The sequence below is a fragment of the Psammomys obesus genome, unplaced genomic scaffold, assembly GCF_907164565.1.
Source record: "Psammomys obesus unplaced genomic scaffold, mPsaObe1.curated_primary_1811, whole genome shotgun sequence".
Taxonomy (NCBI): domain Eukaryota; kingdom Metazoa; phylum Chordata; class Mammalia; order Rodentia; family Muridae; genus Psammomys; species Psammomys obesus.
Window position 1 is genome coordinate 5,929,482 of NW_026586589.1, and position 24,426 is coordinate 5,953,907.

Sequence of the window (24,426 nt, forward strand, 5' to 3'; positions counted from 1 at the left end):
TCTCTTAACAAGAGGCTCCATCAGAGGCCCTGACTGAGGAGGGTCTGCCTCCCAGACCCTCTCAGCTCTTCCCCCTAGAACTTCTAGCTCTTGGTCCCAGTTTTATCCTCCGAGTAACAGCGTCTGCCTTACGTGACCCAGGCACACGAACAGCCTCTGAGCACACCGTTCTTGTTTTCTCTTCCTCTGCAGGCTCTGACCTTCTAGGTCATCCAGCGCTTCCTTGGAGGTCTGTTCACTCTATGACTGGCCCGAGTCCCTTTCCAGCATCTTGTCACAACAGCTGTGACCTTAAAAGCACGGAGCTCTTGCAGCGGCCTCTCCAGAGGAGAAGGGCTGCATCCAGCCAAAGCTCATTTCGGGTTGCTTTCCCTCCCCCAGCATTCTGCATCAGCAAGCAATTCGTTTCCTCCAGAAATAATGTAGCTCAGCTTATGTGAGCAGTATGAATTCCGGCCCCCGCCACACACCCCTACGTGATAGGACTGATCATCATTTTTATTATTTGGACAACGAGAGCCACACAGAGGCCATTTAAATGATGAGGTTGAGATTTGAGCCCCCCCCCCCCCCCCGGTGTCTAGCGTGAAGTGACTCCCAGCGAATTGCCTCTCTGCCTGGTGCGCTGTGCTCACCTCCAGAGCGAGCTTCCAGGGAGATCTGAAAGAACAGTATCAGCTCTGCAGTCACCCAGCTGGGGCTTCCACTGGAGTCCAAGTTCCAGGCTCTTTGCCTCAAGCCCGAAGCATTCTGAGTGGACTCGTGTGATTTCAGTGAAGTGGAAACAAATCCCTCAGGGAGGCGATACCACTGAGATCCTTTCCAGGGAAATGAAACACCTCTGGACCTGGCTCTGAGCCCAGTGCATACCTACAGGCTGTGTTACACAGTAGGTCTCTAGGCCAGAGGACAGAGACGTACCCACCGTAAGTACTTAAGAGTCTGAAACTGCACGTGTTGGAAACACATGAACCTCACTAATTAATATCCAGATAATTCAGGGCCATCAGTCTCTGCTGGCGTAAAGAGCCAGAGCTCGGTAAAGCCTGCCCTGTAAAGGACCCCTGCAGAGGGGGCTGAGCTGTGCTCAATTCACTGCCCAGAACTGGTCCTACCCAGAGCGTCCTGGGGGAGCAGAGCCGACTACTCTTGTGTAAAATACTGTTGTATCCAGTACCTGCAGCCACACAGAGGCTGACATCCTTAGATCACCGCCCTTCACCGCAGACACAGTGCCAAGTGCCATCATCCACGCTGGGACGTGGCGCCCGGGCTCATGCGCTTGACGGGGCATTTTAGAGTGTGTGGGTGTGTGGGATACACAGTGTCCGTCTCCACCATCCAGCTGGGCCATGGGCCGAAACAGCTGCCGCCAAATGCAAGTGCACAGGTGGGCCTGTGCTCTTGGAGAAACGTGCTCCCCGAAGCAGGGGAGAGAAGCTGGGTGGTCCCTCCGCTGTGCTGTGGAGAAGGAATCACTGAACGAGTCAGGTCTCACAGTGGCTGGGCCTCCTCAGAAGATTATGCAAGCACCACAGCAGCACCCATAACTGCCTCGAAGTTTAAAAAGTCATCAAACACACTTACACACACCACCCATGAATGCATACACATAGCACACACCAGAGCACCAAAAAGAGGATTTCAGCCGAGTCCTCCTGTCATCAAACCGTGCCTGCATCTTTTTTTTTTTTTTCCTATCATTTTGAAAGTGTCCTGGCCCCTGACCCTGCTCTGAGGAGTGGGCAGAGCACAGCCCTCTCATGTGAGAGGCGGGGACTCTGGAGGCCCAGGCACGGGCAACACACATAACCCAGGCCCTGGAATTGATTGATAACTGTCGAAGGGCTGCCTCTGTGGCCTTGTGTCTGTGTGCAGTATAACACACACACACACACACACACACACACACACACACACACCCCTTCAAAGAGATAAGGCACCCTACACCTCCCTATCATACACACACATACAAGCACATAAATGCACACATACACTTCTACACACACACACACACACACACACACACACACACATACACACACACACACACATACACACACGCACACACCTGCATGCATGCATATACATCTACACACAAAAATATAGCTATATATACACCCCTACACACATACATATATGTTCACACACACACACACTCTGTCACTCAGCAACCGCTCTTCCCTCACAACGCTAACAGGAATACAATGATCTCTTTTGGAACAGTGGTCATCTGTGCCGTGCAGACATTACACTGGATAAGCTGGGTTCCATTGGGCCGCTCACCTCCGGTTGGCTGTTAACAGTGGAGCAATAAAACAATAAATCTGGAGGCAAGACACAGCTGCAAGAACTCAGAGGAAGGTTTCTTTCCTCCGGGCCTCGGTTTCCTCCTTGTGTAAAACAAAAGGCTGCGTGTTTCCCAGGTCTAGTCCAGGTATCTGTGGAGCTCGACAGGTAGCAGGATGAGGAACGGGAGGAGGAGGAGGCTTAAGGACAATCTCCACCTCCCAGTTAGACCGTCAGAGATGGGCTGGTCAGAGGCGCTGAGCTGCTCCTTATGTTTTTGGAGACCTGTCTGGAGTTGTCAGATCCTGTCTTTTACTACGCCTGATCAATTGGCCTAGAAGCAGCATTCCTCCCTGAGGAAGAGGCAAAGGCCGCCCTTTCTCACAGACGGCAGATCTGATCCTAGCTGATTTTCTCTAACGGTTTTCCAGCGGTTTGCATGGAGCAAGAATATTTTCTTAAAGCCACGCAATAGCCTCCTTGTCCCGCATAAAGCAGGTGGCGTGCCCTATCCTATTGTAGAACTATTTCATCTAAATAATCTGCCTTGGGTGAATTTGGTTTTAACAGGTACCTTTCCTGATATGCCATTAGGCACTATAGGTAGCCGTTTCATTCCCTGTACCAGGGAGTTTCCTTTTGACTTGACATTTCAGCCTGTTTCAGGACAAAGAGGCAACATGCTTTGTTCTGTAACTACTTCCTATGGAAACTAGGATGTCGTTGTCAGGGCTCAGGAAGGCTGGAATGCTAGTCAAAGGCCAAGAGAGGATTTAGGCACTTGGGCATTTATCTGGTTCACTGACCCAGCTGACAAGACAGGGACCAGTCACATTGGCTGGACTGGTTCTTATCAGCTCTCAGCAGGTCCAGGGCTCACAGCCATTGGAGGAGTTTGCAGTCCATGGCTGATTGTGTCCACCAGCTGGGCGAAATTCTGCTGAGACAGATACAGACTAGAGAGAGAAGTTAAAGTTTAGGAATGTAAAGGGAAACTAATATATTTAAAAGTCTCAGGGCCATCGTCCTCGTAGCTGGGGGAGGGGGACCCCCAAGAACAGAGGACAGAGATCCCACCCTCAGGAATAGGCAGATGGGAAAGGTTAGCCTGTACTTATTTGGAGTCTGGTTGACCTGTGAGAGGCAGATCCAAGTCTTATGACTCCCTTAATTCCTTGAAGTTTATGTGAATTTGTTGTTTACAAGAAGAGATGAAGATTTTAAGTAGATTAGCATTAGCACTGATTGTAAGCTCTACTGAAATTCACATTGTAGGAAAAGCAGCCAACAGGTTTTTTATGCCTTCGAGTCACAGCAGAAGCTTTGAGTTTAAAAGCATGAACTTTTTTCTTCTGTCCAGAGGGCTGGGCACATCGACTGGACAGAGATGTTCTTAGCACAATGAGAAGAACGTTTATATCTATACTTTGAAACAACCAACAGAAAAGATAAAATCTTGACTTTGTGACAGATTATAGCAGTCAGTGCTTTGTTAGGCTATCAGAACTGATGAATATTAAAGCTCTGAACCCTCAAAACAGAAGGAGAAATCTCAAACACCTTTCATTACCTTAGATCACTTTCTTATACCTTTACAGTTTTCATTTACATACCTTAAAACGCGAGTTTTCACATCCTTAGACTTAAGCTTTCACATTTTCCATCTAACCATTCACCAGAGACAAGAGTAGTTATTGCTGAGAGCAGTCACTGCAAAATAAGTTCCTTTAAATCCTTTTGTCTTGTTTTGCTCTCCTTCCTCTGTCCTGGTCAGGTGGCCCACCTGACATAGGACAGAGATTCTGGAGGAAACCTATAAATAAATATGCTTGGGTCTAGAGGATGGGAAGCCATAACCGACTCCAGAGCCAGCTTTCCAATAAGGCCAAACAGAATAAAATTTAATCTTATCCACAAAATCTGAGGACCCACATCATTAAAAGACATTTGAATCCCTGCTAGACAGAATGCAGTGACCAGAAAGCAGCCATGGCAAGCAGCATTAGCAATGGTGGCTGGTGGCTGGCGGCTGGCGGCAAAAGAGAAAGCAAAAACAAAAACCAGTAAACACAGAACACAGAAAGCTCACACGTTCAGAGAAGACCAGTGGTGGCCACTATCATTCATTCGTTCAGCTGAGCCTGACCTATTTTTGTCTCAGCTCCCATGTTTGCCACAAAACTAATGGACACACTGGAAAACACAGACCCATCTGCATACACAGACACACAGACAGACAAAACTTTCCAAACAACCAGAACCAGGGGGGTGGGCAGGTGGATGGATGACGTCTTGCTTTTTCTCCCACTTTGGCTAGGAGGTCTCTTCCGAGCAAGGGGACAGAACAGGTTGGTTAACACCAGAAAGGAGTGGGTCAGGGGAAGACCTGAAGAGCTATCTGAGTGGTGGGGTTTGATGAAGTTGTTGAGACTCCTACCATGATAACAGGAGAATGAGAAGGGGAGTTAGGCCCCCAAAACTCCATCAGGACAGAGGAGGTGGCCCCATGTCCGAAAGGAAGGAGATTAGTCATCCTGATACCATGATGACTACTGGTGGCCACCTGTTGGAGTTGGGGGTGTTTGGGCCAAGGGAGCCTGTGCCCTCTCAGTCATCCATGGCCAGGCCTAAGAGGTCAGCTAGAGGGCAGTCTGGGCCTGATGTCCCCACACTGCAAAGGACACGGGGGCCGTCAACAGGATGGCACTTTGGACATAGTCAAAGTGGTTTAAGAGGGCCTGGGCAGGCTCAGGCCCAATGACACCCCTTCTCCAACCACTTGAAGCAGGGACCCAGAGGTTCTCAGGCTTTGGGAGGCAAAGGAGCCTGGGTAGTTGCTATGGCCAGCTGAAAGGCCTTAGCCAACATCAGGCGTTTTTGGTTTGGGGCTTTTTTCTCTCTCCCACGGTACACACTGAAGGCCACTGCTAAGACTTCTGTCTTTGGAGTCCAGGGTCCTCTCTCTAGGCATTAAGTTTGGCTCTCGTGTCGGAAACTGTGAGAAGAAATAGGGCAATAAGGAGTTGTTGCCCGTCTACGGTCTTGGGATCCAGACTGGAATATTGGAGGAGGGCCTTTGTAAGGAATTCCAGAAATCTATGTGGTTTTTGTACTTGTCCTGAATGACCACTTAGATTTTTTCATAAATTACCACTTTTAGGGCAGCCTTACAGAGCCTGGCCAGGTGGAAAGCTATGAATTGATCTCTAACTAAAATGTTTCACCTCCATATTGTAGTTCCGTTCAGGATCTCATCCAGGGATGACCTCAGCTCCGATTGAGTGGGCAGTGTTAATGTGGTGGACTTTGCATGTGCCCTTGTCTATTCCCAGACCTGTTACTGCCCCTCATGAAAGTTGTTGGTGAGACTCATTTTAACAGCATAGAAAATGAGGTTGTAAGATTGGGTAGATATTGGAATTCTTTAATAAAGGTAGAAGAATTGGTGATAGAGGACCCTAACCCCCTTTCTCTCTGAGTTTACTTATTGAGAAGAGGACATGTACCTGGACCAAGCCATCCAGTGACTTCCTGCAAATGGAGAACCACAGCCAGCTTAGGTTGTGTAGGGGATCGAGAGGACAACCCATGGTGGGGTAGCAACCAGTTTTGGGAGGATTGAGGGCTGACGGTGGGCTAAAAGTACGTGCCAGGGAGATTTGATTAGGGTGGCCCATAGAGGAAGTGGGAGAGGGGAGACCAGAAGGGCCAGAGAAGACGGAGCTGTGGGTTGAGGCTGGTGGGGGAAGCTGGAGAGAGGGCCAGCTGAATCAAAAGTGTTGATGGAATCATCTGATTTGGGCTTAATGGCTGGGAAGAACTGGGCAGGGGAACAGGAAGATAGAGAGAGGGCCTGGAGAGAAGAGAAAGCGTGGAACATGGGGAACCTCTTCCCATTTCCCTGATTGCTCGAGGTGCTTGTAAAGGTCTCAGATAACACTAGGATCTAGGGTGCCACGAGACTGCCATTCAGATTGGTTCTAAAAGGGGTATCGAAGCCAAGTTTGATTGCAAAAGCAAATAAGCTTAGGGCTCTTGAGATGGGGCGCCGGGTGGAGCGGTAAGAGGTTTTCTAGGAGGCATCCCTTGGATCGGGGGTGGGGAGGGGCGGTAGAAATCAAGGTTGTAGCAGCCTGTAGTTTTCGGCATCCCCAGGGTTCAGGATCTGAATGATGAGCAGGACTTTCGACAAGGTCCAAAGGCTTGCCAGAAGGCAACAGAGAAACAAGATCAGGAGCAAGGGCTCATCAACAGGAAAGGGACAGGGCAATGGCATCGTAAAAGCCAGGAGAGCACAGAGAAGCTGTAGGGTTACAGGCAGCTTCAAGGAGGAGGGGAAAATAGAAAAGGGGCAGGAAAGGGTTGAAACAGCCCCATCAGGCCTAAGGAAGCTACAGGGCTAGAGCTATGGCTGGAGAGGGGGCTAAGGGCAGGGGTTGTTGTTGCTGAAGAGGGCCGGTAATAGCCTTAAATACCATGGCTGGGGCTACCTCCACTTCTAATACTAGAGGGGAGTCGGACACCCAACAGTCACTTCCTTAGGCTCAGGGAAGCATTTACACCTGATAGGGAAACTTACCGAATTACTACCAGTGGGTGTGATGGCTGAGCGATAGGTGAGTTCATCGCAGTGGACCGGAGATGAGGGATAGGGTCCCAGGGTGGCTCAGACCCAGAGTGTCGGAGCACAGGTATCAGGAGAGTCTATCCAAATCATGGCACCAAAAAAAGTGTTTTTCTGGCGCAAGCGGATCTTGGTAACTGGGAACCAAGGCATACCACAAAGTTTACCAGGCAACGAACCTCACACAAGAGATTCACTGGGGAAAATACAGAATGGCTGTGACCAGAGAGACAGACAGTAAAGGGCTGAGCAGAGAGGTGGGCTTTTATAGGGTCTTTGGAGCATGTGCAGCTGATTATTGGAAAAGTACAGGACAGTCGGGAGTATAGCGTGGCTGTGAACTCTGAAACACTGTTTGGCCATTAAGTCGTTGGGGTTCAAGGCCTGTGCACCATGAGTTCCCCACATGCCCAGTCTCAAAGGGAGTGGCAGACTGTTCCTTTGAGGGTTCGAATCTGGTTATTAACAACTGCTTAGTGTGTGCGAAGACTGGCAACTGCAGTGCCCTCCCGCAGGGTGTTCACAGCCTGATACTGCTCCCTATGGTGACTGCCCACCAAGACTAGCTACCCACGCCCTGCCCTCCACTCCCTGCCCCTTATCCCCTATCTCCATCCCCCAATGCTGTACCGAATAAACACGTTAAGCTTCCAGGCGGTGACACTTGATCCCAGCTTCCTGTAAGTATGTTTGTGTGTCTGTCCTTTATTCTCTAGTTGACTCTGGTCAGGATTCCAGGACCCGAGCTGCTCGGGTGGCAGCACACCTCCTCAAACTTTATTTTCAGTATCACACTGGGGACCAGGGTTTTAACAGATGAGATGCACGGGAACACAGACACGTATTCCATACTCCTCATTCCATCAGTCATTGAGAACAGGTATTGACATCTCTATCACAATCATATAGTTGTCTATTTTCTTCTCAATTTCATTAGCTTTTGCATTATGCATTTTCAAGCTGTTATTAAATGCACAAATGCTTAGGATTACATCTTTTTATTACCTTAGCTTTTATTTTTTACCATTACAAAATGAACTGTTCTATCAATAAGAATATTCTTTTCGTTGATGTCATTTTCCAATGTTATTACCTAGATTTGCTCAGATAAAAATGATATGTATTTATCATCTTTATTCCTTTAAAAAAAGGGGGTGGGGTGCTGGAGAAATAGCTCAGAGTTTAAGAGGACTGGCTGCTCTCCTAGGGGTCCTGAGTTTAATTCTCAGCAACCACACGGTGGCTCACAACCATCTATAATGAGATCTGGTGCCCTCTTCTGGTGTTCAGGCATACATGCAGGCAGAGTTCTGTATACATAATGAATAAATCTTTAAAAAAACAAACAAAAGGCAATCTTATATACCTCAGGCTGCCCATAAACTCAGTACAAAAACAAAACAAATAAACAAAACTCTCAAGCCGGACGAAGTGGCACACGCCTATAATCCCAGCACTTGGGAGGCAGAGGCAGGTGGATCTTTGTGAGTTTGAGGTCAGCCTGGTCTACAAAGTAAGTCCAGGATAGCCAAGGTTACACAAGAAGCCTTGTCTCAAACAACAACAACAAATCCTAGCTGAGAATAACACCGAACTTTTGATTCTCCTGCCTTTATTGTCCCAGTGCTCCATCCATGCTAAGCAGCATTCTACCAACTGATCTACATTCCCAGACCCCATTCTTTACTTTTAAACTACTTGTCTATTTACAGTTAGTTTGTTTAAATTTTTTGTTTAAAGCATATAGTTGGGTCTTGCTTTTGTCCTCCGAGATGTTCAAACTCCTTGCATTTTCTATAATTACTAGAATGACTGAGTTTAGGTTAAACCATAGAAGTTAATTCTTCAAGGATTAGGTTTTTTTTTCATTATTTTTATTTAAAATGCCATTTACTTACTGAAGATGGGTAGAGATATTATTTTTAAAAGTGTGTCTGAAGTTAGTTCATGGATATTCTTGAGTTTCACAATTACACCAAGAAGCTAAGTGCTATGAAAATCTTTAAGTGTTGAGTTGGAGAAGAAGATCCTTAAGGCTAATCTGGGCTGATTAAGTCATCACGTGGCCAAATAAACTTTTAAATTCCCATTTTAAAGTGTTCAAGACTTCAACACCAGATGTGGTAGTGCACACGTCTATAACCCTAGAACTCAGGAGGCAAAGACAAGGGAATTAGAGGCCAGCCTGGGCTATATAGTAAGACCTTGTCTCTACAGTCCAACAGTGGGGGTACAGTTCTAAGAAAAACAAGTTCAAGATTTTGAGAAGAAAGCCAAAACATTCAAGGGGAAAAATAGTTTCTTCCACAAATATTGCTAGGACCAGGAAACAAACCCAAAAATTGACCTACGGGATTACATAAAACTTAAAAACAATCAACAAAAGACAGCTTAAAGAATGGGAGAAAATATTTGCAAACTATCCAGCAAAGGGTTAGTGTCCAGAACAAACAGAAATCCAACAGCAAAACAGTAATAATCCAATTAAAATTTGACAAGTGCTCTACATAGACATTTCTCAAGGAAAAAAAAAAAAGACACCAGAGTAGTTAATAAGTATATGAGAAAATATTCAGCATTATGTGTCATCAGAATAATGTAGATCAAACCCATGAGATGACACTTTACACAGTTAGAATGGCTCTTCCAGAAAAGGAATATGGGGAAAGGAGAGTGCTCACACACAGTTGTTGGGAATACAAAAGTTAGTCCATCCGTAATGGGAAGCAACATGGAGGGTTCTCAAGATAGGGCTGGTAAGACAGCCCAGCAGGTAAGGGTGCTTGCCACACAGGCCTAGAAGGCAAAGTTCAAGTCCCAGAACCCACAGAGAACCAACTCCACAGAATCGTCTTCTGACCCCCACAAGCAATCTATGGCACATGACCCTACCCCTCACAACACACACACATACATAAAGTAAGAAACACAATTATTTAAAAGATACTAAAGAACCGGAGAGATGTCTTAGCAGTTAAGAGCACTGGCTACTCTTCCAATTGGTCCTTCCATCCTGGGTCCACTTTCCAGCATCCACATGGCAGCTCAGAACTGTCATGAATGTCACACACACACACACGCACACACACATATGATGTATCCACATTAAAAAAAAAAACAAAAAAACTATTGCATGTTCTCATTCACATGCGTAAGGTAAAAAACTGACCTCATAGATACAGAGAACAGAATAGTGGCAGGAGGGCTGGAGGACAGCAGATGGGTCTGGGGTCTCAGTCAGAACACAGAATAACAGCTCGTGTTCCCTGACACAGACAGTATGGTGACTTGTGGTGCACATTTAATCAGGAGAGGGTTTTTAAGGTTTCTAAAATACACACATACAAAACAAATATCTGAGGTAATGGACAGACTCACATTGCTAGGAGTCCTGTCGCACATCCTTAATCCCAGCACTCAGGAGGCAGAGTACCCCCACACACAAGGTGGCCCACACCATCTGTAACTCCAATTCTAGATGTGATGCCCTTTTCTGACCCCAGAGGGCACCAGGCACACGTGCAGGCAAAACCGTAAATAAATACATTCGTACGTAAAATATAAACATCTTTAAAAAATTGTATCAACTTGATTAGGCCACAGAGCTTGGATACTTAGACATAATTCTTGATAGTTCTGTGAAGGTATCTTTGAGTTAACATTAGACTTGGAAGTCAGAGTTTGAGCAAGTTAGAGCAGGTCACCTTCCATAATAGGTCCACGGTGGCCTTAGCAGAAGGCTGAAGGTCTCCATGCACAAGAAGGAACCATCTATTAAAAAAACAAAAGCAACACCTCCATCCCCTCTGTCCTCTCTCTCTCTCACACACACACGCATACATATTTGATTTATGACCATATACTCTTTATAAAGATATTAAATCTTAGGAGAACACAGAAGTAGTTTTCATGCCCCTGGATTGGCTATTACATATAACAGGGAGAATATGGAGAAACAGGAACACTGTCAAATGCTCACACAGATGGAAGCGGTCAGGCGCTGTGGAAAGCTACTCATGATGACTAATCTTGTCACCCTGACTGGCTGGAAAGTAGCCTACGTTCTAGATTCTGACCGAGAGCTTTTCAAGAGACTGATGGCTTGTGTGAGAGCAAGCGAAGGTGAGCACCCAGCTTGAATGTAGATGGTGGCAGGAAACAAAGCCAGATGGAACCAGGAGGGCACCCACCACATTCGGACAACACTCTGTCTGAGCGTGTGCTGCTACTCTGGCCACCATCACCCATAGACAACTGACCCCTTTCTTCAGCTTTGGATGTGCTCCAAACCAGTGACTCCGGGGAGCCTCCGGTTCTTCAGCCTCTAACTGGGTCACTGTATCAACTCGGTCCCTCTTTTATTGAGGCTTCCAGCTTACTGGAGTGAGCAGATCCTAGGTCTTCTGGTTTTCTCGCATGCATGTTGCCAAGGACCAGCCAGCCTCTAGCTGTGTAAGCCAAATTTTACAACTCAATCTATTTCTACAGGTTCTAATCCTCAGAGTACTTAACTGACACATTCCACAAGAAGTTTAAGTAATTGCCCCGTGACCTGGCCATTGCACTCATAGGCACATACCTGAAAGAATTGAGAACAGGTGTGCAAACCAAAACATGAGTTCACAGCAGCTTACTCAACAAAGCCAAGAGGTTAAAAACAAAACAACAACAAAAAAATCCAAATTAACCAACAAGCACAATGTGGCATGTTCATACAACAATGCCATTCCATTCTAGAAAGGAATGAAATCTGATGCCTGCTACAAACGCAGGTAAAACAACCAGGAAGTACCGTTCCAAGTGAAAAGAGGCTAGACACGAAAGGTTGCACTTGTATAATTTTATTTATTTTAAATATCTAGATTAAGGGATTCATAGAAACAGAAAGCAGGTTGTTTGCCAGGGGCCGGGAGGGAGGGATAGAGGGAGTGGCCGCTTCATGGCTATCTGGTTTCCTAAAGAGGGTTGAGAATGTTCTGGAACTGGATAGTGGTATGGTACTGGCTGCACAACATCACAAATGCAGCAAATAGCACAGAAAATGGGCCAAGTGACTAATCATGTTTTGTGTATCTTACCACGATTAAAAGAAGTATTCACATTTACACAGAGAAGGGTAGTTTTTGAGCTGACAGCTTAATTCTGTGGAGATGAAACTGAGTAACAGAAAGAGAAGAGTGAACGGAGAATCCTAAAAGTAAACCACCAATAGGATAAGCAGAAGGTTGGTGAGCTCCAGTAACTGCAGCGCTGTGATCCAGTGTGTGGGCAAACGCCTCCCACCAAAGGAAAACTAGGCCTCCACATTTGACTTCAGAGTATTAACGAAGGAGCTAGCTGCTCCAACTCAGCTGTTCATACGCGCAGGGCTCAGCTGCCGTGCAAGCGGCAAGGCTGGCCCAGGTGTGCTGCACGTAAGCCACTAGCATAGGGCAGAGAGACCTCCTTTAACCCCTCCAGGACCTGAGCAGTGCCAGGGAAGGGAGAGACAGCCCTTTCTGAGGGGTTGTGACATGACCTGGCTTGGCCAAGGCTCCACAACTTCCTCTGGGGTGTGCTCACCTTCTTCTCCCAGTCCCCCAAGCTCACCCCATCCCAGGGTCTCTCAGAATGATGTCCCCTTTTTGGCTTTTAGCTCACACGTGGTCCTTCCCCAGCATGTCCTGCCAGAACATTCCAGAATGTGGCCGCTGCTCTCACCCATTTTGGAGGGCTCACCAGGCTGGGGCACATCTCCTCTTTGATCCTTCATCTTTGCACCTAGCCAGCTGCTGGCACCGCATCCTTTAGTTTTTGCAAGGTAGGGGTCATCATAGTCTCCTGAACTGCCTCCGTACAGAGACAACTCTGAGCCCACGCAGGCCTCTTATCCCAGTCTTGGGGGAATACTGCCGACAACATTGCTTCCTGGTGGGAGACTCCTCACACTGACCAGTGGTGCTCTTTGAAAGAATACTCACCCCTAGGCAAGGGGCTCAGAATATGGCATTACTAGAAATACCACCTATGGTGTGCAGCCTTCCAACACACCTTACTTTTAACCTCTCGTGATGTATGTGTGTGAATACCTACATATATTATTTAACAGTCCCAGGCATCACCGAGCCCCTAATTCATCTCAGACTGGCACTAGCCCTACTGGGTTGTAACTGCCTCACCTATTTCATCACTAAGAACACACACAGCCAGCCAGCACTTAGAACCTACAGAGGGCATTATGCAGGGACCGAGCTCACGGGTAAGAGTCTCAGTAGGCAGAAAGGTTCTGGAAGCCCAGGCACTGGAACTTCAGACCTTGAAAGGACCTTAGCAGTCACATGGCTAACCTACTTGTTTCCTGTGAAGAGCAGCCAGGCCCCTAAGTGACTGACTGACCTGCCCAAGGTCATCACAGGAGACACAAGACAGCACTTTCCAAAATCATCTCTTAGTTAAAAAAAAAAGATGAATTGATTCATAATGCTAATTTTAATATTTATCAAACCACTGGTGAAAATAAATTTTTAATGCAAAATAACTACTTTTGTCTAAAAAAAATTGAACAAACTGGGCTTTCAACACTGCATAAAGCTGTATGAATCCCAACCTACTGTGCAAAGGAATAATGGATTCTTAATTGAATCTGTGCCTGAGAGTGGAAGAATGATTTTTAAATGGAAAACCTCACAGAGGTGGTAAAAAATAAGTTTAGTCAGATAAATTATTCCAGAAGAGCAAAACCAGGCCAGAAAAAGAAAGGGTTTTTCTAAAAGACCCCAAATAAATCCAGTATAGCTGACAGCTGGCAAGCCACGATGCTCACCCACCATCCTGGCCTCATCCGTGTTGTCTGGTCCTTATCCCTGCACACCCAAATCTCCACAGTGTCGTTGACGCCTATCTTGCGGGTTCAGGAGCCTACTCACTTATCTCTTACTGGCATCCCAGGATATGCTACCCAGAGTTCTCAGAGGCTATGTAGGCTGGCAGAGAGCCTGGGAATAACCTAGCACCATACATCTCAGAGATAAGAAAACTGAGGCCCAGAGAGAGAGGCACTTGATCCAGAAAGGTCACATGGAATTAAAGGCTCTAATCGCACAAGGGATGCATTTTGGCAAATGCATCAACTCATGCTCCATCTCCAGCTGTGAGGACCTCAGAGCCACGTCATAATCTCAAGTGCTAACTGAAGTCAAAAGGGAACTATGGACATACTATTTATAGGTAGGAGTGAAGGAATAACCAGGTAATGCCAGCTAGGATAGAGGAGAGCTTGTCTACTGAGATTCACACTTTACCCTGGGTGGCAGTTGTGGGAGGAGCTGGAGACATGGCTCAGCAGCAGAGTATTTGGGGCTCTTGCAGGAGACCCAGGTTTGATGCCCAGCACACAACCATCTCTAGCTCCAGTTCCAAGGAACCTAATGCTGTCTTTTGGCCTCTACAGGCACCAGGCATACACATGGGGTACACACATACATGCAGGAAAAGCTCACACACATTAAAAAAAAAAAATCTAAGGGGGGAAAAAGGACACAGGTAATGTGTCTCAACTTTCCTGACCACAAGTCTGGACCACCATTACTAAAAAGGAAGTCCCTTGCATCATGAGACAGATGACCCACACCTGGGAGGTGGCGCCACTGTAACTTAGTGGGAAGATCCCAGCCATTTCCAAACACATCAGCTGCTTCAGAGGACTCCATCTCTAGGACCTTCTCTATTACTCTGAGTTTTAGCCAGTAATACTAAGTCATCCGGTCTTCCACTGGATGTCAACACCAAACAGAAATCCATGAAAATGGTTTTAAAAGACGGTGTTTTATTTTGCATTTTTCCAAGAGCAGCTTCAGCATACTGCAAATCAAACCATTCCCATGAGGCCTGGCGGTGTGCATGAAAATACTGCAGCCACAGGCTTGCCAAGCTGTCATCGGTGTGTTTAGGGGGAGTCACTAGCCGTTCCCTGCCAGTCCTCACTCCTGCACAAGGATGAAGTGCAGTCAGCCCTCACTGCAGCAGTGCGGACTGCTAACTGGCCAATCAAGCTCCGAGAAAGAACCGAGAGTGAGTTCACCCTGTTAGTTGATGTCTGTGCCACTAACACTCCAAGGTGGGGAGATTCTGTGCTGACAGGGCATTCTCCATAGATGATCACTAACCACCACACAAGGGAGGGAGAAGAAACATCACATGTTATTCAACAACACCATCTTTATTCAAAAATATATATCTATGAGACATTTCAGAATATACTGCTGCCACCAACAGCAGCCTATACTTCTAAATAAAGTCCTAAATTAATATACAAATTTAAGCTTTAAAAATATCCTTTAAGAAAAACAAAACAAAAACAAAGACTGAAGACTTTCTGAGAAATATGACCCTAAAGGAAAAATCCTTGAGGCCTATGGATGCCCTAAATAAACACAAAACCAAAAGTCACCCACCCCACCCGCCAGATCAACTCTCAGGGACCAGAAGTTTCATTTAAATTAAACAAGGAAAGTAAGCACACGGTCAGGAGACTGGGGGCACACAACAAGGAGGATTAAAAAACAGAAGCATTTCATTAAAAGGAAACTAACTTCCTCACAGGAAGTCTGCTAGTAACTGGTGTTAAGAGGCCAACACATCCATTTACATAATCGCTACAGGTTCACGTCCTGAATTATGCACTGATGGCTGATCAGACTCCAAAGGATAAAACATAGCAGTGCGTTAAATCCATTATGTTGTCATCTTCCCCCCTCGTGATCAAGGCAGAGCTGCTTCAGTCTTTTGGTCTGGGGCTGGCAAACAACTGCTTCTGTGGGAAAGCAGTGCGTGAGGGAGGTGTTTAGAAACGGTGTGCCCATGTGACATTAGAGTGGCACACCATGTTTGTGTGTGAGGGGGTTCAAGGCAGAGACTGGGCTGTCACTGAAGTAAGTGCTGTCCTGTGGCCTCTGGAGAAAACAATGCTGACAGAACAGGTAGAATGAACAAGCAAATAGCAGCCTGCATTCAACGTGAATGCCACGGCTCCCACGAGACCTGGCTCTGCACAGTGGAACTGAGTACCATCATTCCCACCTCATACAGATGGGGTGGCTTCTCAGAATGAGGCCTGCCTACTTGGTGACACACAGGTTTGCCTTAACATGTAAAACAGTGTGTGCTTTGTCGGTAATCCTGAGAACGGCAACTCAAAGTAATGAAACTTCTCAAATCCCCTTCACTGAATTCCTTCTTACGGCTTTTGGACTTCAGCTCCGGATACAATTCCTATAATGCTAATAGGGCAAAATGATTGCCCTATCCTTTCCAATGTCAAAAATGAGCCTGCCAGATTAGAATGATTTCCAGGTCCAGGCCCAATCCTCACTAGACGTAAGAGAAAAATCTTAACTACATCATTCAGTCATAACGTCAGCTGGCATGATAATGGAATTAAAACCCAAATTAGCCTCCCTCTGTTCCCTTCCTCTGCTGGAGGGGAGAATACTCCTCTCCTTGCATGGGAGCATAGACGAACATATCGGCATCAAGTGCCTGGCATGCTCAGTGTCCTATCTGTAGAGATGTTCAAGTTTAGTCACCACACCATGGATGCATGCCCATTGAGCGACATTAGTATATACTCTCGTCCCCGATAGAAGGGTGAGAGCAACATGCACAACAGCCTAGATTCTACCTGTGCAGCATTCATTGGCCTGGGCATGCTATCTCAACAGCTACCTTCACAGCACCAGCGGGCCACAGGGTCATGCTTTAGGAAGGAACTCTGATCCTGGGGACCCTTGAGAAGTGTGGCATGGGAAGGCTGTGGGGAGAAACCAGGCAAATGACTTGGGATCCCTGTCACTCTGCACCTGCACTGTGACTATGACCTAGATCAACTTTGAATCTTATTACTAGATTCTCTAAAATGCTTGCAAAACAAACACACCTAACCTTGACAACACTTCTCTAGTATAAGTAGTGGTTGGGAAGGGTCAGCAATTTGGCAAACTCTTTGTGGCAAAGCTGTGCTGCTGACCTTGTGGGCAGATGGTGGCCAGGTGAGCCAACGCCTGCAGCCTGGATTCCTCACTGGGAACCTGTTCCGAACCTGGCCAAGACCAGCTCAGACTTCCATGACATGTGCTGTCACTTGAAGCAAGATTCTCACAAAAGCTTCCAGAAGTACACATGATTTTCATGGCTTATGGGTGTAAGATAGAGCTAAGAATGGAAAAGCAACAGGGGCATGAGAACATGAGTGGAAGGGAGAGTCTGTATTCTTAGCAAATACGAATTGAAACTGAGTCCATTTGCACGGTTCTGAACTGTGCTCAGGAGGGAGTGGGAGGAGAACGAGGAGTCAGACCCCCACCCCCCACCCCGGCTTCATGACTGAGGCAGATGCTGGCTGAAGAGATGGAGCTGGGGCCAGAAGGCTGTCTCCAACAGTGACTTGCTTCTTTTCTCTGGCACGCAAGGGAACCTGGGGCATGATACCTGTCCTAGTCAGTTGAGAAGAGGTCACCAGCAGAGGGCAAAGGTGCCAGGCCCCCTGTGACATTAGGCAGCAGTGAGAGGTCTGGCAAGCTCTGAATGTGGGACTTGAGTTCCTTGCGGACCTGGGTTACTCGAGCAAGCTTCTGTTTATACTCCTAGAAAGACAAAGGAGACACTGGGTTACACTGCTGGGCTGGCCCATGGGCCAGTCGGCTAGTCCCACCCACTTGCTTTGCATTCCCCAACCAGACTGCTCCTCAGGCTAATCAAGGCTCAGCCACCACGCACCCAAAGGTTCAGCTTTATCAAAGACCATCAGCTTGCCATGTTGAAAGCCTGAAGGACATCAAGCCCAGCATATAAGGAGAGGAAGTCAAAAGCAGTGACATATTTGTGTTCTTTTACCTAGTCTTCAATGGTTGTATAACAATGCAGGTGCTTACATGCTTCTGAATTTTTTGAGAGCTTCATCTAGATCAACAGTTCTCAACCTGCGGGTTGCGACCTCTTCGGCAAACCTCTATCTCCAAAAATTTTTACAACTCACAACAATATCAAAATTATTTATGAAGGAGCAACAAAAATAATTTTATGGTTGGAGTCACCACACCATGAGACACTGTATTAAAGGGCTGCAGCGTTAGGAAGGTTGAGGACCACTGCTCTAGACAAAGCTGGACAAATCATTGGAAAAGCACACTTTTTTGTTAGAAGCTTACAGACCACCGACGAGCAATCACTCACAAACAAGCTCTCCATATCTCAAAGTACCCAACTGCCACCACCTGGTTCCAAGACCCCTCCACTGCCAGTCCTTGAAGAGACTGTCTGGGAGCCTCTGTTAGTTTCTCTAGGGATGCTGCCAGCCTTTCCTCCAGTCTGCTCTCCCCATACCCTCCCACTGAGAAGGTACAATGCACCCCACTATCACCATGAGTCAGAGCCCAAAGCACTGGAGGGGTCTCCTGCTTCCCTTGGAACTAGCAAAGCCTGCTTCTGCCCCTCTGCCTACTGGCTGATCTCTACCTGCCTCAAAAAAATCCACTCAGTGCCCAGAGAGCAGGGGTCCCACCCCCACCTTTGCCCTACAGGCCTCCCTTGCTAGGTGAGCAACAGAGCTCCCAATTCTATTTCACCTCAAGTCACATTGGACTTTCACATTCCTCTAGCTTACGACTCCCAATGATAGAAATATGGCAGTTTTTTTCTGTCCTTAGCTCACAATACTTCTAATAAATCTGTATGAGAAAATAGTGGGCTATGTGAGGTCTGAGCTTAGAGACTCCTAGAGGCTTATTACCGCCAAGGCATTCTGTAGGATAAGGGGGTTCCTGAGGCTGGGCCTATGCTGTGCAGACTTTCATACAGGAAGGCATCCAAAGCGCTGGGAAGACTCAGAGGCCCAAGGTTAGTGATGCTTCTGCCTACACAATCCTGTTTGAGACATGTTTCCTCTTTCTTGCCGGAAGTGCAGGAACAGCCTTCACCATGAAAACTGACCTTCCTATTTTTTTTTTTTTTTTTTTTTTTTTTTTGTTCTTCCAGACAGGGTTTCTCTGTGCAGCCCTGGCTGTCCTGGAACTCTGTAGACCATGGTGACCTTGAACTCACAGAGATCTGTCTGCCTCTGCCTCCTGAGATTTAATCATCTCTGGGATTGAAGGCGTACAACACCACACCACAACCTTTCTTTAATTCTCAGTTCTTTTGGGGGTTAGGGGCATCTGAGATAGAACCTCACTACGTAGCCCTAGCTGTTCTGGAACTTATTATGTAGATCAGGCTGGCCTTGAGCTCACAGAGATCCACCTGCCTCTGTCTCTCAAGTGCTGGGATTAAAAGTGTGCACCCAGCAATAACTCAGTTCTTCAATGCCAAATACCTTGGTACACTAGGGAGATGAGCTTGAGGACACATGCAAACTACTACTGAGGACTCTCTTCTGTCAAACCAGAAGGGTCTGGATACATAGGCCTCACTCCACACCCATCACACCCTGCAGCACCCAGCACAGTAGCTGGATAAATCAGCAACACAGAGAACACACACAGGTATAGACATCTTCCTCATACTTAGACTTCAGGCAGTGACAGCCACCTTCAAGCTGGGCTCTACAAAACCAAGGTCCCCTGCCTCTGCTTGCACCAATACTTAAGTGACATTTGCCTAAGGCATCAGGCCAATGGCCTCTTTGTGGACATGATGCATTACTAATCACAACATTCGGAAGGCTAAGGCAGGATCACAAATTCAAGGCCAACCTGGGCTACACAGAGAGATCCTGCCTCAAAAGTGGAACAAATGAAAGACCTAGCAGGTCAAAGGGTTTAAATAATCAATGGGGCAAACAGGTATAGCCTCAGAGTACCTAAATGCAAGTCAAGACTGCCTTAGAAAGGCCTCACAGGGCAGCTGAATGACCCAGCTTAGTGACGAACAGGTGAGTGGGTCAAGCTGGAGCTAGTCCTCTTATGGGTCACTAAGCAGACTCCATCTTTTCCCTTCTTGAAGAGTTAGGCTTTCCAAATAAAGTCAACTATAAATGCTGTCACAGACTAACAAAACATTCAAGAACAAGCCCAAGAAAAACCATACCGAGTGCAACTTCAGTTCACACTTCTCATTCTGTTTTGATGCTCCCCAAGGCAGGGCAGCATGCTCCCCCATGAGCTGCCTTCCCAGTTTTCTCTGGTTCTGAGCAGGGACAATAAGAGCTCAGGAAAAATCTAAGAATCACATGCCTTTCCTCTTGGCAGTGTGGTTCTTAAGCTATTGCTGAAAGGCTCCCTTGGAAAACAATGTTCTTCGCAACTCCTGCCCCCTTCCACAATGCCACCCGTGGAGATTGGAATAAAAATGGCCCCCACAAGCTCATATATTTGAATGAGTGGTTACCAGCGAGTGGCACTACTGGAGAAAGATTAGGAGGCATGACCTTGTTGTAGGTGTCCCCTTTGGGGTGGACGTTGTCACTGGGGGTGGACTGGGGATTTCTAAAGTCCATGCTGGGACCAGTTCTATCTCTGCCTGCAGATTAGGATGTAGCTCTCAGCTACTGCTCCAGTGTCATGTGTGCCACCATGTTCCCTGACACGATGGTAATGGCTAATCCTCTGAAACTGTAAGCAAACCTCCAGTAAAATGCTTTCTCTTTTAAGAGCTGCCTTGACAGGGCAGTGGTGGCACAAGCCTTTTATCCCAGCAGGTGGGAGGCAGAGGCAGGCAGATCTCTGTGAGTTTGAGGCCAGCCTGGTCCACAGAGCTAGTTCCAGCACAGCCAGAGCTGCACACACACAGACACACACACAGACACAGACACACACACCTCAAACAAACAGTTGCCTTAATCATCGTGTCTCTTCACAGCAATAGAACAGTGAGTGACCAGAATACAACCCAAGCTTCCTGTGAGGAGGCCCACTGGGAGCATGCTGACTCCCAAAGGGTGCAGCTTTCCTGTCTCTTTAGCACACCAAAAACCACTTGAACAGGTAAAGGACAGAAGCTTGTGCGTGATCACCCTGACCCAAGTGCAGAATCAACCACTCACACTTCCCTGCTTGGCCCATGCACTTGGAAGATTAGGGGCCACCCCATGGACACCCCAGAATGCGGCTGCTTCAGTACTTTGCAGGCTGTGGTCTCTCCTGCAGCCACAACTCACAAGGCCTTTGCTGCTTCCCTTCACAAGTACCTCCCCTGAGAAGCCAAGGCAAACCCAACAGCCCCACCCCCTTCCTTCCTACTTGGGCATGCTTCAGCCAGCCTACATACAGAACATCAGTGCAGAGACCTGAAAGCTGCCACCACTGGAGTCAAGATCCAGGGCACTGTGATGAGCTTCCAGAGTTTCTGTGGCTGCCAAGTAATGTTTCAAATGAGATAGCTTAAGGTGTGTTCTGAGATAATGCCTAGGATTTATACTACTGACAAAGCTTTGGAGTCTTGCCTCACAGCCACAAACTACAAGAGAAAGAGCATTAACAGCACTGGCTAACGCTGTGAACTCATGGTACAAGGAATGAAGTGCTGAGGAAACAGGGCCTTGTACATTCTTTGCCTTTTATGGCCAGGGCAGTAAGCCAGACCTGACATGCTGAAGATGAGCTCTGGGATAAGCGGGTTAAAAATGACAGGGGCTGACAGCACAGTGACCTTTCTACAGGAATTTCATTTTCAAAACAAACAAAATTAGCACTTGCCTTGCATGCACAAGGCCTCAGTTCCAATGCCAGCACAAGGAAGTGGAAAAAGAAAAGAGGAAGTAAACTTTTACCTGAGTATGTTTTAACCTAACTCAAGCCCTCCCATGCCGCCAAAGCTTTATCCTCCATTATGGCTCAAAGGACCGGCACTTAAAATCACAGCCTCAGTAAGCAACTCTATTCAACCATCCATCTGGCTGAAAGAACAGCACTTATGTCTTCATATTGGAATTAAGAACGCTGCCTTAAATTTTCTGGAAAGATCCACATGGAACAAAAGACATCACTAGCCTGTACCTCTCTCCCAGCCAGCTCCAGCTACTACATTTCAAAATGATACATTCTGGGGGCCAGAGTGGGGCTGGAGCTGCTGAATAAGATGGTAGGGAAGATACAAGAAGAGAAGAAACTGTGGCTGCATTCCCCAAGCTTGGGGCCTGGTCAGTTTCATTACCAAAACCACTGATAAAAGAGCACACAGAACCTTCCAAAAGGACAAATGGCAAAATGACCACAGAGGAGTGTCCTCTGGACATCCATCCATTCACAGGGCACCTGTCTCGTGGCGGTGGGCTCCTTAAACATTAGAACATACACAAAGCTTCTCTGGGTGCTTCTTTTTCCTCTGGGGATCCTCAAAGTGTTTCTACTGCCACAACAAAAACCCCAGTCTTGGGGCTGGAGAGAGGGCTTGGAGGTTAAGAGCACGGCTGCTCTTCTAGAGGATCTGGGTTCAATTCCTAGCACCAACATAGTGGCTCACAACCAGCTGTAACTCCAATTCCAGGGAATCCTACACACTCTTCTGGCCTCTGTAGCCACCAGGCATGTACATGACGCACAGACACACATACAGACAAAACATGCATACCCATAAAAAAGAAAATAGTTATTAAAAATCCCAAGTCTGATAGGGATTTACACAAACAAGGGGAAAACCAAAGTTATGTGCCTATACATACACTAACAACATTGTAAAGGATAGAAACAAAATTAATTTTAAGACAAAGCACTTCTTGATAATTTCAATGTGGCAAAAAAAGAAAGACATTTACAATTTAAAGTCACCATTGGCCTGTAATTCTAGCTACTTGGGAAGCTGAAATAAGAGGAAATAAGTCCAAGGCCAGTTTGACCTGCAAAATGATTTCAAAGATAGGTGAACTGCAGAGGAAGTCAAGGCTAGCCTGGGTAACTTACTAAAACCTTGCCTCAAAATTAAAATAAAAAGAGGGCTGGAGACACAGCTCAGTGGTAAACTGCCTCATATTCAAGGTCTTACATTTAACCTCCAGTTCCCCAGAAGTAAAAAAAAACAAAGAAAACACATACATTAATTATTTAGTAAAAATATATAAAGCACATTGAAAAGACTCCTGGGTCCTTCAAAATACAGGCACCTGTGCAATGGGACCCTTCATAATATATAATACCAGTAAAATAAAAATATTAAAACATTTTTTTAAAGACACGGTTTTATGTAGCTCAGACTAGCCCTTGCTGTGCATCTACAGATGACCCTGAACTGATGCTCCCGCCTACATCTTCCAACTCTTGAAATTGCAGGTCCGTAACAGGAATGGAAACCATTCCTGTACTGCGGGTGGTTAAGACAAAACTAGCATGAGTTAACAGATCTGAGGTAAAAGAACACCCAGCCTTCCTAGTCTCTATCATTTTACGAGTAATATTTAATCTTTTTTATTTATATGTTAAGAGAGAGATGTAGATTTGAAGATAAAGAATTATTAGTGAAATACAAAATCCTCTTCTCACAAGCCATTCAACTGTCCTTAAAGTCAAGCGAATTTATCAGATGGGGCCTTAAGCATACAGAAGGTCCTTTGACTAGAGGCATCCTTTCTTCTCTCAATGCCTACGTCCAAAATTAGGGAAAACCAAAAACCAGAAAATTTCAACTAAATGGCACCACGTTCCAAACCATCCATCTATGGACTGCAGAGAGGAAGGAATTGGTCTACAAGTTAGCCAAGACCTCATGTGGACACCCTCAGGGTAGTCAGTGGAAGTTCCCTGCCAAAGAGAAGACCCTGAACCATACTTAGACTCTCATCCAGCTACGACCTGCCCTGACTGTTGAGCTGAAGAGGGTTTGAGAATAGTAATGCAGAAAGGATTTAGATATACAGGGAAATAACTGAATCCACAAGAGATGCAGAGCTCTGAAGGGAAAGTAGGGGCTGAGGCAACATACACAGAGAGGGCACTTGGCTTTACAGCGTGGGATCTGAAGGCACGCTACCCAAAGAGACAGTGAGGTACTCACAGATGATGAGTAGGGTCCGACCGGTGAGGGGAAATGGTACAAAGTAAGGGAGAAGCAGGGGGAGGAAACAACCCACTAAAGCCAGAGATGAGAGGCAAGCATGGGCAATACCAGAGCACAGGCTGGTGGCAAGGAAGGGAGGCAAGCCATGGCTGATGGGGAAGAGGGAAAGGCAAGCCATAAGTGATGAGGGAGGAGGCAAGCCATGGCAGGTGTGTGTGTGGGAATAATGATTTGGACCATTTCAGGGGCAATAAGAGCCACTTAAATGTGTAGGCAGGGTAATGGTATACTCAGAGCTGCATTTTGAAAACATGACAGGGTTGCTGTGTAAAGACTGAATTGTTGGGCAAAAGCAAGTAATCAGCAAGTAAGGCTACAGTGGGGAGGTGATGGCAGAGGTGGAGACAGGCAGCAGAGTGGGGCAGACTCAAGAAAAACTGAGCCACTGAACATGGCTGGGAGTTCAATCTGAGAAACCAAGAAGTACAACAGGATGTTGGGGCATGAGGAGGCTAAGTGCCACATCTGAGATGTGGGATACTGGGAAAAGTGCT

At 46.7% G+C, this 24,426-nt stretch overlaps 1 protein-coding gene across 2 annotated transcripts in view; it reads right to left on the reverse strand.

Moving 5' to 3' along the window:
* Window positions 1-14,697: 14,697 nt before the first annotated feature.
* The window catches only part of Rprd1b (regulation of nuclear pre-mRNA domain containing 1B), a 44,428-nt gene continuing 34,699 nt past the window's right edge, over window positions 14,698-24,426 (reverse strand). For both annotated transcript variants that reach the window (XM_055602451.1, XM_055602450.1), the window contains one exon: window positions 14,698-17,532. In XM_055602451.1, coding sequence (XP_055458426.1) covers window positions 17,383-17,532 — 150 coding nt within the window. In that variant the 3' untranslated portion in view covers window positions 14,698-17,382. The remainder of the gene's footprint in view (window positions 17,533-24,426) is intronic.